The sequence below is a fragment of the Giraffa tippelskirchi genome, chromosome 3 (genome assembly GCF_054371585.1).
Source record: "Giraffa tippelskirchi isolate mGirTip1 chromosome 3, T2T-mGirTip1v1.2.pri, whole genome shotgun sequence".
NCBI classification, from domain to species: domain Eukaryota; kingdom Metazoa; phylum Chordata; class Mammalia; order Artiodactyla; family Giraffidae; genus Giraffa; species Giraffa tippelskirchi.
The window spans coordinates 67,872,499-67,885,731 of NC_137277.1; the positions used below are offsets into that span (position 1 = coordinate 67,872,499).

The 13,233-nt window shown below is 58.5% G+C and overlaps 2 protein-coding genes across 7 annotated transcripts in view; one reads left to right on the top strand and one right to left on the bottom strand.

The window, feature by feature from the left end:
* Positions 1–13,233, top strand: part of LIMS2 (LIM zinc finger domain containing 2) — a 39,320-nt gene that overhangs the window by 23,338 nt on the left and 2,749 nt on the right. For all 6 annotated transcript variants that reach the window (XM_081581129.1, XM_081581127.1, XM_081581130.1 and 3 more), the window contains 2 exons: positions 11,790–11,939; positions 12,463–12,613. In XM_081581129.1, the coding sequence (XP_081437255.1) occupies positions 11,790–11,939; positions 12,463–12,613 (301 nt within the window). The remainder of the gene's footprint in view (positions 1–11,789; positions 11,940–12,462; positions 12,614–13,233) is intronic.
* GPR17 (G protein-coupled receptor 17) lies at positions 1,668–8,295 on the bottom strand. The gene is made up of 3 exons (XM_081581132.1): positions 7,709–8,295; positions 2,417–3,975; positions 1,668–1,883 (listed from the first exon to the last, which is right to left on the bottom strand). Exon 2 carries the CDS (start codon positions 3,946–3,948, stop codon positions 2,929–2,931), a length of 1,020 nt encoding a protein of 339 aa, XP_081437258.1. The 5' UTR covers positions 3,949–3,975; positions 7,709–8,295; the 3' UTR covers positions 1,668–1,883; positions 2,417–2,928.

A 13,233-nucleotide genomic window follows, 5' to 3' on the forward strand; every position in this document is an offset into this window, starting at 1 on the left:
GGGCTGCCAATGGGGCTGCTACCCCCACCGTCCCTGCAAGGTGGGCAGGAGAACTCGGTCTGGTTTAGGGGTGAGGACGAAGGCTGGAGAGTGAGGGATGAGGAATCAGGGCTACCCCAGTCTCAGGGCTGCTCTTGGGAGCAGGCTGACGGTAGACAGCCAGGAGGCAGGGGGCCGAAGTGGGAGCTGTTGGTGCAGTGCGAGGATGAGGAGCTGTGAGTTAAGCTCCTGCCTGCCTGGCCACCCAGCTGCAGCCGTTTCCCCTGTCCTCACACTCCACGTGTGCTGCTGGGGGGAAAGCACTCAGCTGGGGCCCAGGGGTGCTCCAAAATTCAGGCCCGGGTTCCCTTAGCAGGCTAAGCTGTCACCTTCCACAAAGACTCACTATTTTCTCCTCCCCCTCTCCTCCCCTCACTGTCCCTGCACTCCCCCCCACCCACAGCCAGGACCTGCCTCCCCCCTCTCCTCCCCTGACCTCCCCTGCCCTGCACCTGAGCTTCCCTCCCTTGTCACAGTGGGGGCCGTGTCCCTGCATCCAAAGCCCTGCTCACTTCCCGCTCCTCCAGCAGGGCTCACGGCTCTGGACCTTGCTGATCCCTTTCTAATGGCTCAGGCTTGGTGGCCCCCTGGTTCAAAGCACCCTGTCAGCCTTCGCTCCATGGTGACTCGCTGCAGCCCTTCCCAGCACCCAGCCGGTTCCTCCATCTACTCCGCACCGCCCAAGCTAGTCAGGGTTCCTGCAGCCTTCACTGCCACTCCCACTTCTCTCTGGGTGCCCAGGAACCCATGTTCTGGTAGTCTCCTACCTCATGGCTGTGCTGTCCCTCTCCTATCCTGGTTCCCCTTCCCCCACCCGTCTCTCTATGGCGGGCTCCTTGGGGCTTTGCATTTGGCCCAAAGGGCGCGTATGTGCTGGGCAATCCAGATGTAGGCCTCCACCCTAGACCTCTCCCTCGGAATACCCCCTTGCCCACATGCCATCTCCACAGAGCCTGGCAGGCATCCCAAATGCCACAGAACCCAACCAGCCAACTTTGAGTTTCTCCTCTCCTGGCAATCAGGCCTCACGGAAGCACACACCTGCCTCGTTAGCAACACCTCAGTGGTCTGTCTGCCCCTCGCTTCCTCCCCTGTCTGGGCGCTGGTCACCATCTCTGGCCCTGTTGGAACCCCACTTCCTAATGCTGCTACAAGTGACCCTGTCCGTCTGCCTGCTCCACCAGAGACGTGTGTTGTTCATCCTGGTGTCTGCAGGGTGCTCACTAGGAGCCTGAGGGTTGAGTGCTGATATGAGTGGCCATGGGGGGCAGACAGTGCAGCAGGGGTCCCGAGCTGCTCCCTGAGGTCACCTGCCGGGTGTGGGCCCAAGCTGCAGCTCACGCTGGGACTCCTGCCCTAGTGTTTGCTGGGAAAATCCAGAAGAGGCTGGACTTGTTCAGGAAAGTAAAGTATTGCCATGGTGACAGGCAGGTGGGGCACCCTGCGTTCCAGGTCGGCACTCTGAAGCCCACAAGGCAGAATGTCAGCATCTGTGCGGGGTGGGCCGGCTGTGGGGCCACCAGAACCCCAGTCCACACTGCTGCCTGCACCACCACTGTGCCGTTCTTGGGTCAGAAGTAAGAGACGTCTGGGGAGGGAGTTGCATTAACCAAACAGAATAACTTTCAATTATTAAAGTACAGTTATGTTTATGATCAGTATGCATGCATGCTAAGTTGCTTCAGTCGTGTCCAACTCTTTTTGACCTGGAATGTAGCCTGCCAGGATCCTCTGTCCATGGGATTTCCCAGGCAAGAATCCTGGAGTGGGTTGCCATTTCCTTCTCCAGGGGATCTTCCTGACCCAGGAATCGAATGCGAGTCTCCTACATTGCAGACAGTCTCCTGCATTGCAAGCAGATTCTTTATCAACTGAGCTACCAGGGAAGCCCTTATGATCAGTATAAATCAGTATAACCAAGTACATAAAAGGACCTGTGAGGGGCATACAGGCCACCCTCTAAGCAAAACACCTTACAGCTTGGCCAGCCAGGTGAAGGCCTCTTGGGGAGGAGTGGGACCCTGCCCCTGCTGGGTCTGGGTTAGTGGGAGATAGATTCGTGGGCCAGGCTGCATGCCCCCCACAGCCAGCAGTGACAAAGCTGGGCTCCCCATGATGGCCCACCCATAGTCTGTGCTCCCCCAGGACTCAGAAGGGACAGGGAAGCTGCTGAGAAGCGCTGGGGATTGTCGGGCACATGCAGGTCTGTGTGTGGCAGGAGGGACAGAGACCTGATGTGTCCCACAGGCCATTGTTGCTGGACATCACCTGGACATCACCCTGAACTGTGCTTACAGGGTTCGCCTCTCACGTACTGCTTGTGTCACCTAAATGCAGGGGCCTTTGGGAAAGGGGCCACAGAGGGAACTCAAAGCACCTTGCACCTGAGAGGAAATCTTCAGACACCTCTCCTGCCCCCTCCCGTGCCCCCTTTTCTGGCAGGCCTTCCCCTCTGTCTCCTGTGGTCTCTCCGCAAAGCTTCTCCGGCATGTGTTTCTGTTGTGAGGAGGCCGAGAGCCTCGCAGGGGGCACTTGGGAAAGAAAGACAATCATTGTTCAGGAACATTCCTCTGGCCTCCTTGCCCCTCACGGGGGCCGGGGAGGCGGGGGGGGGGGGGAGTCCAAGTCACCGAGTGTCCAGTGGCTGTGAATGAGCAGGGTCAGTCCAGTCCCCGCAGAGGAGCAGCTGTCTGGGCCCTTCGGTGCTGCCCTGCCAGGGATCTGCTGACAGCCAAGACAGAACTCGGCACTGGCTGATGTGTTTGGACCTGGAAGCAGGTGACGGTGACCGGCTGAGGTTTCGGTCTCTTTTCTCAGGGGACGTGGGCTCCTCCTTGGTGAGTCTGCGGGGTGGTCCTTGTGGGGTTGAGGAGGGGGCGGCGCCCGGGCTCACAGCTCTGACCTGGCGCTCAGCGAGCTCTCGTTGGTCCTCCCGTCGGCACTGGGCGGCGGCCCTGGGAGCCGCTTGCCGCACAACAGGCTGCATAGGGCATCTCGGAACTTCTCGGCCACGAAGAAGTACATGACGGGGTCGAGCGCGCCGTTGAGGCTGGTGAGGCAGGAGGTGATGCGGTTGCCGAGCGCCAGTGCGCGCTGGGCGGCACACGAGGTGCGGTGGCCTCGGTAGTGCAGCACGTAGACGGAGCGGTGGACATGATACGGCACGAAGCAGACCAGGAAGATGGCCAGCACTGCCGCGATCATGCGCACCGCCTTGTTTTTTAGGCGCCGCTCCACCCGTGGGCCCTGCCGCAGGCTGCGGATGATCAGCAGGTAGCAGGTGACCGTGGTGACGAACGGGAAGGTGAAGGCCACGGCCAGGGACGCCAGGGCGTGCTGGGAGGCCTTTTCTCTGTACAGCTGCAGGCAGACCACTGTGTGGTTGGTCCGCACGGTCTGCGGGCTCACCAGCAGCGGGGCCATGGCTACGGCCACCACCACCCACAGGAAGGCGCAGGCCAGGTGGGCGTGGAGGGGCCTGCGGAGCTTGAGGGACTTGACCGGGTGCACGATGGCCAGGAAGCGGTCAGCGCTGATGCAGGTGAGGAAGTAGATGCTGGCATACATGTTGAGGTAGAAGAGGAAGCCCGTGAGCCGGCACGGGATCTCCCCAAATGGCCAGTGATTCCCTGAGAAGTGGTAGACCAGGCGGGTCGGGAGGACCAGCACGCAGGACAGGTCGGCCACGGCCAGGTGCATCAGGAACACGTTGGCCGGGGTGCCGGACTTGTGATCCCGGATGAAGAGCCACAGGGCCAGGGTGTTGCCAACAAAAGCGAGGATGAAATCCAGGAGGTAGAAAGAGGCGAAGAGGACATTCTCCAGGGGCGTCTCTTGGCCGCATTGCTCCATAGGGGCCAGGGAGGAGTTGGCCGGTAGACCTGGGGAGGCCACCTCGAGGCCATTCATGCTTCAGCAGAGGCAGAGGCACTGAGCCTGGGGGGAACAAGCAGACAGGCCAGCTTCAGAGAGCCTGAGACAGGCGAGGCATCACCCTCTGCAGACATGAGCTCTTGGAACCCTTTAGTACCTGCCGACCCCTAACCCCTGGATAGGCTGTTCCATGCTTGGCGTTGCCTCAGGGGCTACAGGGCACCGCCTGTGTCCAGCTGGGGGTGGGAAAGTGTCATAGTCGTGTCCGACTCTGTGATCCCGTGGACTGTAGCCTCTGTCCATGGAATTCTCCGGGCAGGAATACTGACTGAGTTGTCGTGCCCTTCTCCAGGGGTTCTTCCCCACCCAGGGATGAAACCCTTTCTGTTTTATGTTTTGATTTTTTTTTTTTTTAACCTCAAGGCATGTGGGATCTTAGCTCCCTGACCAGGGATCAAACCCACAACTCCTGCTTTGGAAGGCTGCAGAAAGCAAAACCAAAACCAGGGACTGGGTGCCAAATTACTGGTGGGGTCGGCGCTCCCCACCGTGCAGCCGTGTCCCTGTAGAGCATGGAGAGGTCTGGGCAGGGCCCTGGTGTCACTGAAGGCCGCCTCTCAGGCCTGGGGGATAGAGTCAGCACCACAGGGAGAGAGAGCATGGTGACCTGTCTGTCTGTCTGAGGCCCTGGGGAGTGTGAGTGCTGAGGGAGGGGCCCCGCATCTTCTGTCCCTCTTCCCTGTGTGCTGTCTGACAGGTGGGGTGCATGAGTCCCCTGAGCCCTGCTTCTCATGGGTGGGGCACCTAGTCCTGAGAGCCCAGTGTGGGGGGCTCGGCCAACTCCTCCTCAGCATCAGGTGAACCCTGCTCACCGTCCCTGACCCGCCTGTCCACTAGGTTCCCCACTGGTCCCGGCACCAGCCACGGGAGGGCCTCATGAGAAATGCAGTGTCCTGCTCTTTCTACAGCACCTGAAGGCCGTTCGGGCCAGCATCCCAAGGTCTTGAGCTTTTTGAACTCAGCCACCAGCCCTGCTCTGGGTGTGTTAGATGGAGGAGACTTGTGTCTTAGAAAACCTGTGGGCCCAGGCCTGCAGTGGGTGTTTTACTACCTGGAGTAGTTTAACTAGAGCTTCCCTGGTGGCTCAGACAGTAAAAGCATCTGCTTGCAATGCGGGAGACCCGGGTTCGATCTCTGGGTGAGGAAGATCCCCTGGAGAAGGAAATGGCAACCCAATCCAATATTCTTGCCTGGAAAATTCCATAGATGGAGGAGCATGGTAGGCTACAGTCTATTGGGTCGCTTTAACTATCAGGAGGCAGATTCTTTTCCAGGAGAGGAAGAGCCGTATGTCCCAGAGGTGGAGAGACTGGCCGGGGTTTTCTGCCCAAGATCTGCAGTCCCAGAGAGGCCGGGACCCAGGGAGGTGGCCTGTCTCTGCCTAGCTTTGCCCGCCTGGTTTACCCTCAGCATAAACCAGGGGCCGCAGCTCGGAGCCCTGCTGGCCTTGGAAACAAACTGTTTCTGTCTGGTGACCCCAGTTATGAGTGGGTCACCTGTGGTCCCTCCCCAACAGACAGAGTGACAGATTTCCCATTTTGATTTTGGTCAACTCAGGAGATTCACAAAGGAGAGGAAAGGTCCAAACGCCCTGCCTCTCCCAGGCCTCGGACAGGTGTGGACAGGAGAAGGCCAGACCTCACAAGCCTGCAGCCCCTTGTGGGGTTGGGGAGGCTGCTGCCAGCCAGTTTCTTCTCATGGCCTGGGGTTTCAGCGTAGGGCACCTCTGCCTACAGTGCAACTTCAGGGGCTCCCCTGAACCTCACCTCCCAGCAGCCCCACTCCCCGCCTGTGGGCTGCAGGAGAGGGGGCTCAGAGGAGCAGTGGGAATAGAGCAGGCAGCAGCAGAGCCACATGAGCCACAGAGGACCTGGAGCAAGTTCTCTGTAAACTGCTTCTGTCCTCGGGTCCTCTCCTTTTAATGACCAAGATAAGAGTCCTGGGGGAGCTGATAGGTGCTCCAGGAGCACGGAGACATTAGCACTGGCAGTCCCTGAGTATGAGGCTGGGCGCCATCCCCAGGTGTGGGTTCCCGAAGTACACGCATCAAAGCCCACGGTTCAGACTTTGGCAGCTAGGAGGGCAGGAGAGCAGTGTGGGTAGTGAGGAGCTGTCAAGCCAGGCAGCAGCTTGACCCTCTGCTTCATGCCTCATCAAACCCCACTGGGGTTCCTGAGCACCCCAAGGCACCCCCGCTTCCCCACAGGTGGCTGAGCAGGAGGAAGTCAGGGGAGGTGAGCGTCTGGCCAGTCATTCTCAAGCCAGCGGAGGCGCTTGCCTGATCACACCACATTTTGATTATTGAAGAGATCCAGGGATGTCCCCCTGCCCAAATCTCTCCTGGACCCAGAGTGGTTCAGGTTCCCTAAAATTCTAATACAGAGATTATTTCTTGTTGCTCCCAAGTGTGTGTAACCTGAAGCAGTGGGGGAAGTGGGGGAGGCCTGGAGGCCAAGTGAGGGAGGAGTCTTGATGGGGATGGGAAGGGGCTGAGCTGGGTACCCTCCACTCTGGGCTGCCCTGAGGCCCAGACCCTGCCCACCCCACTGGTGGCACAGTCATCACCCAGCCCCTCTGTGAGGCCTGCTCGCAGGTACTGACCATCTTCTCTGCCCAGCGCGAGGCAGGCCTGCCTGGGCACTGTCCACCAGTCCTCAGGGGCAGATGTCCACTGTCTCATTTTACAGATGAGGACATGGAGGCTCAGCATCAGCTAACTTGCCCAGGGTCATTTGGCCAGGGCAACAGCCCAGGAGTAGGAAGCCAGATCCGGAAGACCCAGGAGGGACAGCCAACACCTTCACCTGCTTTTCCTCCAGGGGCTGCTGGGTCCCTGCTGCCAGGGCTTGTGTGGAGCTGCTTCCCAGGCTCAGCGCCTCCCCCGGGGGCCTGGCCCCAGGAACAGCGACCCAGTTTGCACCACCCTTTGTTCGAGAAGCAAGACTTTCCAGATGGTGACAGTAGAGCAGTGGGCTGAGCGTGGGGCCCTGCGAGAGTGCAGGAGGCACCTTGTGGGCTGCCAGGCACCTGGCTTTTTGCTCCTGCCTGGTGCCTTCTGTATCCCACCATCCCAAGGCCGCATGCACCGTGCTTTCTTTGGGTGTAGACTTGATTTCAGAATGCTTTCAGGCTTGTGTCAGGTTTGTGGCGGTTTCTCCACCCTGCCCCTGCGTTAGGAGTTTTGATGCTGGTTTTGCAGTGGGTCTGGGGGGGCTCCTGCTCCTCTCCACGTGTCCCTAGAAATGCCTGCTCTCACTGCCTCTTGATGTCTCACTCTGCTCGGGGCAGGGCGGCTGGGGTGCATGGAATATGGCTGGACCTGGGGGGCGTGGGGGGGCGTGGGGGCCCCACCCATGGAGCAGGTTCAGGGCTCGGCCTCTGTGGAGGGGACGTGGGTGGGCATGGCAGTGGGAGGAGGCTGAGGTGGCAGGCCTCTAGGTGTCGCCAGCCCCTCTCCCTCCTGCCTCCTCGTTGGGCCCCTCCAGGTGCCCTGGCTAGAGGAGAAGAGTGTGGGGGCTGTCGCTGCAGCCATGGGGCCACAGACTGGCCACCCACTCTTCTTTTAAAAGCCCCTGCAGTGAGACAGGAGCACCGCCCATGGGCTGCTCTAATTCAGACCAGGGCGGCCTTGGTAAATAGGTTGAAGCGCGATGGCAGAGATGACCCTTCTCTGCCTCTGCCGGGCCCGTGCTTGCTGCCCGCACCCCCATCCCCCACTCCCCAGCCCTGCCCTTACCTCTCACAGCAGGTCTCGGGCAGCAGGTGGGCTGTGGCCTGTGGGTGGGTGGTGGCTCCGTGTGGCCGTGGTAGAGGCTGGCTGGCTATTTAAGGAGAGGCGGGGAGGCTGCACCCCCTCGGGCCCTGAAAGGCTTCTTCGTTCCTGAGGGGTCCCCTGTGTGGCAGGCCACTCCTCTGGCTGCCTCTGCTGGGCTGTGAATATTCCAGTGTGTCCCAGCTCCCCCCCCATCCCCCAGCTGGGCTGCCGAGCATCACAGAAGCCGAGTGTGTGACTGTCTACGAAGCCGTGGAGTGGGCGCCGGCTGGGTGGGGGGCTTGGCTGGGACCGACAGACAACAGGACGTTTCAGAACAGGGTAATTTCCTACTGAGGGGAAGGGGCCAGGGAGGGGCTGGTTGCCATGACAACGGGCCTGGGCACCCAAGCCTGCACTGGCCATTGGCGGAGGGGGGGGGGCGTCTTGTGAATGGGGAAGAGTGGGAGGCCGAGGAGTCTTGTTTGGTCAAATGAGAGGGGATTCTTTCAGGACACTTGCTGTAGGGTCCTTGTGTCCTGCCCTGTATAATGAGGCCCCCTTTGGGTGTGCGGAATAAATCATGGCCTTTATGTCCAGCAGGGCCCAGCTGCAGGCTGCCTCATAATGGGGCGCTGTCTGTGCCTGTGGGGACCCGGAGGCCTGGCCCTCGTCTATGTGGGCTCCTCCTCTGGACAGGAGGCCTGGGAAGAGAGCTGCTGCTGCCTGCCCCCTACTGCTCCCCCAAGGCTCCTCCTGGGAGTCTGGGGGGTGGATGTTTGGATGATGACAGTGGCTACTCCAGCAAAGTTGTTTCTTTCTGTCTTTCCCAAAATGATACATCCAGTAGCACAGGGCACCAAACCACTATTTCTAGTTTCAAAAGACTTTATAACTTTTTAGTTAAGACGTTTAAAGATATACATGCTATCACTGGGAGGAACCTCCCACAAGTACTCTCTGAAATGTGTTCTTTCACACAGTCGTGTGCACTTGGGATTACTGCCCATTTTACAGATGAGGAAACTGAGGCTCAGAGAGGTGACCTGACTGGCCAACCACACACCGGTGAGCCAGGATTTGGACTCAAGCATGTGTCACTCTAAAACTTAGGCTGCATGTGTATGTGTTTTGTTTTGTTCTCCTCTTCTGTTGCACCTCAATGGTAGAATTCCTAGGTTCCATCTTCATTCTACCTTGGAAAAATTCTACAGGTTGTCCTTAGAGCTGGTGCTGGGATCAGGTCTGTTGAAAAGATATTTCACATCTGGGGTTCCTCTGAGAGAGCAGGGTTCCTCAGTTCTGTCTTGCCCCAGAGCTGGTGGGGTGTGAGGCTCCCTCCTCACTGTGGCCCAAGGTAGCTGTCTGGGAGAACTGGCTCATGGTGGTTTGAAACATGGGAATCTGGCTGGCTTCCCTGAGTGCACATGTCTGTTGTCAGATGATTGATGACAGTGATCTTTTTTTTTTTTTCAAATAAATTTATTTATTTTATTTGGGGGCTAATTACTTTACAGTATTGTAGTAGTTTTTGCCATACATTGACGTGAATCAGCCATGGGTTTACATGTGTTCCCCTTCCTGGACCCCCCTCCCACCTCCCTCCCCATCCCATCCCTCTGGGCCATCCCATTGCCCCAGCCCTGAGCATTTGGATGACAGTGATCTTAAGAGCACTGAGTGTTGCAACCAAATTTTGAGGAGTTGTGCTCATTTCTGTAAACTTTGAGGCAAAAATCTTTCTATATGGGTTGAATGTTGTCCTGCTGCTAAGAGGAGTCATCAGAATTGGAGTGGGGCTGTGGGGAGTAAACACTCTCTCCGAGACAGAGACATAGCAGGTGGCAGGTGGGGCATGGGGAGGCTCTGCCATAACAGGAGGCCTGGGATGGGGCTGGGGCACAGGGTGTCTTAGGGAGAGTGGGGTGGGGAGAGCCCACTGGGCTTCAGGGATCTTGGGGGGCAGGGGACGAAGCCTTGCCCAGGAGATGGAGACAGGCCACATCTGTGGCCCCTGGATGGGTAGAGTGAGCCGGGGGTCCCAGGCCGGGAGCCGGCCTCCCAGTCTCAGTGGCCATCATATCCTGGGGAGATGATACCTGCTGTCCTTCCCTTCCTGTTGTTCACAGTTGTTCATGTACTGACGCATCAGAAGATGCATCCTGAGCTTCTGCCCTGTGTGGAGCACCCAGGGTTCAGAGGAGTGCAGCTGGGAGCCCGTCAACAGCTTAGCAGGTGCTGCTGGGCACTCCCTTGGGCCCTTGCCCTTTAGCCCTGGGGAGATAAGACACACTCGGGGCAAGCAGAGGGCAGTCCAGACCCAAATGCAGTAGCCAATGCTGCGGTCAAGGGCAGGGAGTTAGCTGCCCTGGCATCTAGGATCTGCCTACCACACCTGCCTGGCGGGGGTGGGGTGTGTGTGTGGGGGGAGCGGCGTGGTCCTGAGTCTGAGAGTTAATCTTTTAAGTAGACTCCCTGTGTGTGCTCAGAGGCTCGGTTGTGTCAGACTCTTTTGCGACCCCACGGACTGTAGCCCACCAGGCTCCTGTGTCCATGGGATTTCCCAGGCAAGAATACTGGAGTGGGTTGCCATTTCGTCCTCCAGGGGATCTTCCCAACCCAGGGATTGAACCTGAGTCCTCTATATCTCCTGCATTGGTAGGCAGATTCTTTACCTGACCTGCCTCTGAAAGAGGCCAACACTGGTATCAGGTGGTCGGGAGGCTGGTGGGAGGGTGTTGGGGGCCTAGAAAAGGGAGGGCAGGAAGGCCCAGATGCTGAGAGCACTGGCAGATCAGGTGGCAGGTGGGGGATGGGAGCAGGGCACTGGGGCCTTTGTATTACTGCATCTTTGCCCAGGGACCCTGAATCTACATTCCTGCCACCTGTGAGGCCCAAGGAGACAGAAACCATGTTGATTTCTCTCAGTAGAGACCGCAGCTGTTGCCCAGAGGAGAAAGCACCATCAGAAATTACTCGGAGGTCTTTACAAAAAAGACTCTGTAATGACAGTTCCTAGGTCTGGGGGCCTCCATCTGGCACAACTGTGCTTGTCTTTGGAGACAGAGAGAGCCTGTAGATGTCTGGGTTCCTCTTTATTGGGAGGACCCCTGAGGAAGCAGGCCCTGAGTGCCTGATGGGCCTGGCACTCCTTGGCTCCTTGACTGGGCACAGTGGGATTGTAACACACTGTACAGTTACTCTTATGTGTTGAAAGATATTTGAAAAATAAAGCGAATTTTTGAGCTGCTCTTGTCCACATGATGTCCTAGGCTCAGAAAAAGCATAAAGAAGAAAAACACCACGTTTGCCTTGCTGTCCAAAGACAACAGTACCAACTAGCTGCCGTATTTCCTTCTGCTCTTTGTCCTGTGCCGAGGCTCCTTCTAGAGGGCTCTCCTGTGGCTTTCCCAGCAGCAGGATTGTTGGCTGGCTTTTCTGGGCCACTGGGCGGAACCCCTAAGGCTTCCCGGCATTTGTTCAGGCTGTGGGGGTGAGGGTGGTGTTGTTGTTCAGTTGCTTAGTCGTGTCGAACTCTTTGTAACCCCATGAACAGCATGCCAGGCTTCCCTGTCCATCACCAACTCCCGGAGCCTGCTCAAACTCATGTCCATTGAGTCGGTGATGCCACCCAACCATCTCATCCTCTGTCATCCCCTTCTCCTCCCGCCTTCAATCTTTCCCAGCGTCGGGGTCTTTTCCAGTGAATCAGCTCTTCACATCAGGTGGCCAAAGTATTGGAGCTTCAGCTTCAGCATCAGTCCTTCCAATGAACACCCAGGACTGATTTCCTTTAGGATGGACTGGCTGGATCTCCTTGCAGTCCAAGGAACTCTCAAGAGTCTTCTCCAATACCACAGTTCAAAAGCATCAATTCTTTGGTGCTCAGCTTTCTTTATGGTCCAACTCTCACATCCATACGTGACTACTGGAAAAACCACAGCTTTGACTAGACGGACCTTTGTCTGGGGTGTTCGGGGATGTCTTCTCCAGGCAGGTGGCCCAGCTGTCTAGGGGGGATGTGGAGGGGAGGCTGTGTTCCTCACACCTGCCTCATTTCCCACAGACACCTGTGCCGACCCTGTCACAACCGCGAGAAGGCCAAGGGCCTGGGCAAGTACATCTGTCAGCGCTGCCACCTGGTCATCGACGAGCAGCCCCTCATGTTCAAGAATGACGCCTACCACCCTGACCACTTCAGCTGCACCCACTGCGGGTAGGGGGAGAGCTGGGTGGAGGCAGGGAAGCCGCCCAGGGCAGTGACGGGGCTGGAGAGGAGGACCAGGTGGGCAGAGGGCCGATAGGAACGTGGGGTGCAGGGGCAGGTAGAATGGGGGCCCAAGGGCAACCGTGCAGGAGACTCCTCTCTTTGGGGCTCCGTTCAGGGAGGACTGGAGACTCAGAGGCGCACAAGGGATGAGAGAGGAAGGAGAGGCTGCAGAGCCACCCCCTCAGGTCTTTCCCAGATGCCCAGTCTGATCTAGGGGTGGAGGGGCCTGGAACAGATCTGTGCCAAACACAGGCCTCCTTCTGCGAGGGCTGAGTGGGAATCCCATGCCCTGGGGCCTGTCTGGGGCACAGGAAGTCTCCAAAGAGAGCAGAGATGAAAGCAACGCCTGCCTGAGGGGCTCTGCAGGGACAGAGCTGGGGTGGGGGGGCTAACTGGAAGCTGCTTCCTTGGGTCAGGAGGGACGGCAGCTGGGCAGCGCCCTCACTGGGGGCTCTGCACTGTCTTCCAGGAAGGAGCTGACCGCAGAGGCCCGGGAGCTGAAGGGCGAGCTCTACTGCCTGCCCTGCCACGACAAGATGGGGGTCCCCATCTGCGGGGCCTGCCGCCGGCCCATCGAGGGCCGGGTGGTCAATGCACTGGGCAAGCAGTGGCACGTGGAGGTGAGCAAGGCCGGTGTAGACAGCAGGTGGGGGGCCCCGGCTCGTGTTCACAGCCCAAGTCTGGCCCTGCTGCAACCCCTCCACACTCCCTCCCACCCCCAGGCCTCATGGCCGGCTCCGAGCACCGACCTTCCTCTTGGGTGCTGCCCTCTCTGGCCCGTGGCCAGGGACAGGTCTGTCCATGGGACCCAGAGACCTGGGGACACAGAGCATGGCCACACAGGCACCCCCCCCAATCTTCCTTTCCTTCCTGGCCTTCTAGAGGGTTCCAAAGTCAAGAGACACCCCAATCTTCCTCTCCTTCCTGGCCTTCTAGAGTGTTCCAAAGTCATGAGACACCCCCACCCTTCCTCCCTTTCCTGGCCTTCTAGAAGTTTCCAAAGTCATGACAAAACCTTGGAGACATTGGTCCAGGGCACCCTGTGGGATTGTGGTTGATGGAAGTGGCTGTGTGTACAGCTGTGCAAATAGGGGAGCTCAGCCCACCTGCTGGCAAGATGGTCAGATGTGCCCCACTGGGTCTCCAGGCCTCCGCTGGGGTCTCTGGAAGAGAGGCATGCAAGCCTCTGGCCAGGCCAGCTCTGTGTCCCACAGGCTCTGCCTTGGGTGGCCTCTCTGTG